Raw genomic sequence first — 1,533 nt, forward strand, 5'->3', positions numbered from 1 at the left:
GTTTTATGGGAAAACAAACCAACTTTTACTGTGCATAGCTTAGAAAAACACAAATTCAACCTCATTAACAACCACACAAATTCAACCTCATTAACAACCTTAACTAGGCTGTAAAGCAAAGACCATCACATAAGATAGATTCCTATAAAATTAATAATTGAAGATAAAATGTTGAATGGGACTATTTATTATAGAGACAAAACAAATGGATTGAATTTTAAAGCCCCAATCACACTATTACATGAAGTAGTTGATGCGTATGCTGAATAGACTAAAATTTTACTGTAAAATTTACACTGCTACAGGATGGTAAACATTAGGTGGAAGTATTATGGATCATATACAAGGAAATTTAGTTCCCAAGTACCTGAAGAATATTGTTATCCAGCAATTTCTGCAACAAGTATTCCTACAATTTAGGTCAGCCTTAGTATAAGGCTTTCATGTAGCATTCTTTACTCTTATTTTTCATTAAATGTAATTTTTCTGCTGTCTTCAAGAGTGAACTATACTATACCTTAGATTCACATTTCTATTCTTCCAGAATATTATAATATCAGGCATTCAATAATATGATTCAATTAAAAAAAATTCCTTTTCTAGAAAGACATTATGAACACTTTCAAGTTTTTTTGAAAAATGATTGTAACTGATCTGGACAACTATATTAATAATTTAAAAATACCTCCAAGAATCGAACAAGTGCTTTTTTGGGGTCTTCCGGGATGGGTAAACATTCAACTTGAGCTTTTGCGAAAATATTCTTTACTTCTGAGAGTTTAAACAGCAGCCTTGTCAGTTCAGCCAACTGTTCCATGTACTCTTTTTCTATTAAAATAAAATAACACATTGATATTTACATAATATGTTTATTATATAAATTTATTTGTTATATATATAAATGAGAAAGCAGGAAATGTGTAGCATTCTTCATTTATAACCTACTTTCTTTTAAAATTCAAATTTCCACATAATTTAAAACTTTGAATTAAGTTTCTCTCACTAATGAAAGGTTTTACTTAAAAACAAAAAACGTGTACTTGTGAACAGCATAGCCCTAGAAGTTATTAATGTAAAGCCACCTGATATAATAACATAGCAAAACAAATTTAGAGCATTTTTTCAGTCCAGCTTTTCTGTGATTTATAAGTTGCTCATAAAGAATAGCTTTAGGAAAAGGAATGTCTTCAGACAACCAGAAATGTATGGGACACCTAAAAAAAAGTATAAGTATCACTCAGTGACTAACAGTAAAGCAGAGGAAGGAAAAATATCTAATATAAATTGGGAATTATTCATAATTGAATAGTTTTCTTTTTAGGGTTTTCAGTGTGGTATCTGGTTATTTACTTCATATTTCCAATTTCTTTGTGATTAGTTTCTTCAAGGTAAAAAAAAAAAAAGTGTTTGTCACCCAAGAGCAAGTTTTTGTTCCTGGCTTCCAAAGAAACAAATTCTTTTATCTTTATAGGAGACAAATTTGCCATATATAGTAACAGGAAAGTCACAAGAAAAAGCAATAGGCTGCAAAAA

At 29.5% G+C, this 1,533-nt stretch overlaps 1 protein-coding gene across 1 annotated transcript in view; it reads right to left on the bottom strand.

The window, feature by feature from the left end:
• Positions 1–1,533, bottom strand: part of MMS22L (MMS22 like, DNA repair protein) — a 132,348-nt gene that overhangs the window by 35,086 nt on the left and 95,729 nt on the right. The window contains exon 15 of the mRNA XM_019633381.1: positions 686–828. Coding sequence (XP_019488926.1) covers positions 686–828 — 143 coding nt within the window. The remainder of the gene's footprint in view (positions 1–685; positions 829–1,533) is intronic.

The sequence above is a fragment of the Hipposideros armiger genome, unplaced genomic scaffold (genome assembly GCF_001890085.2).
Source record: "Hipposideros armiger isolate ML-2016 unplaced genomic scaffold, ASM189008v1 scaffold_1299, whole genome shotgun sequence".
NCBI classification, from domain to species: domain Eukaryota; kingdom Metazoa; phylum Chordata; class Mammalia; order Chiroptera; family Hipposideridae; genus Hipposideros; species Hipposideros armiger.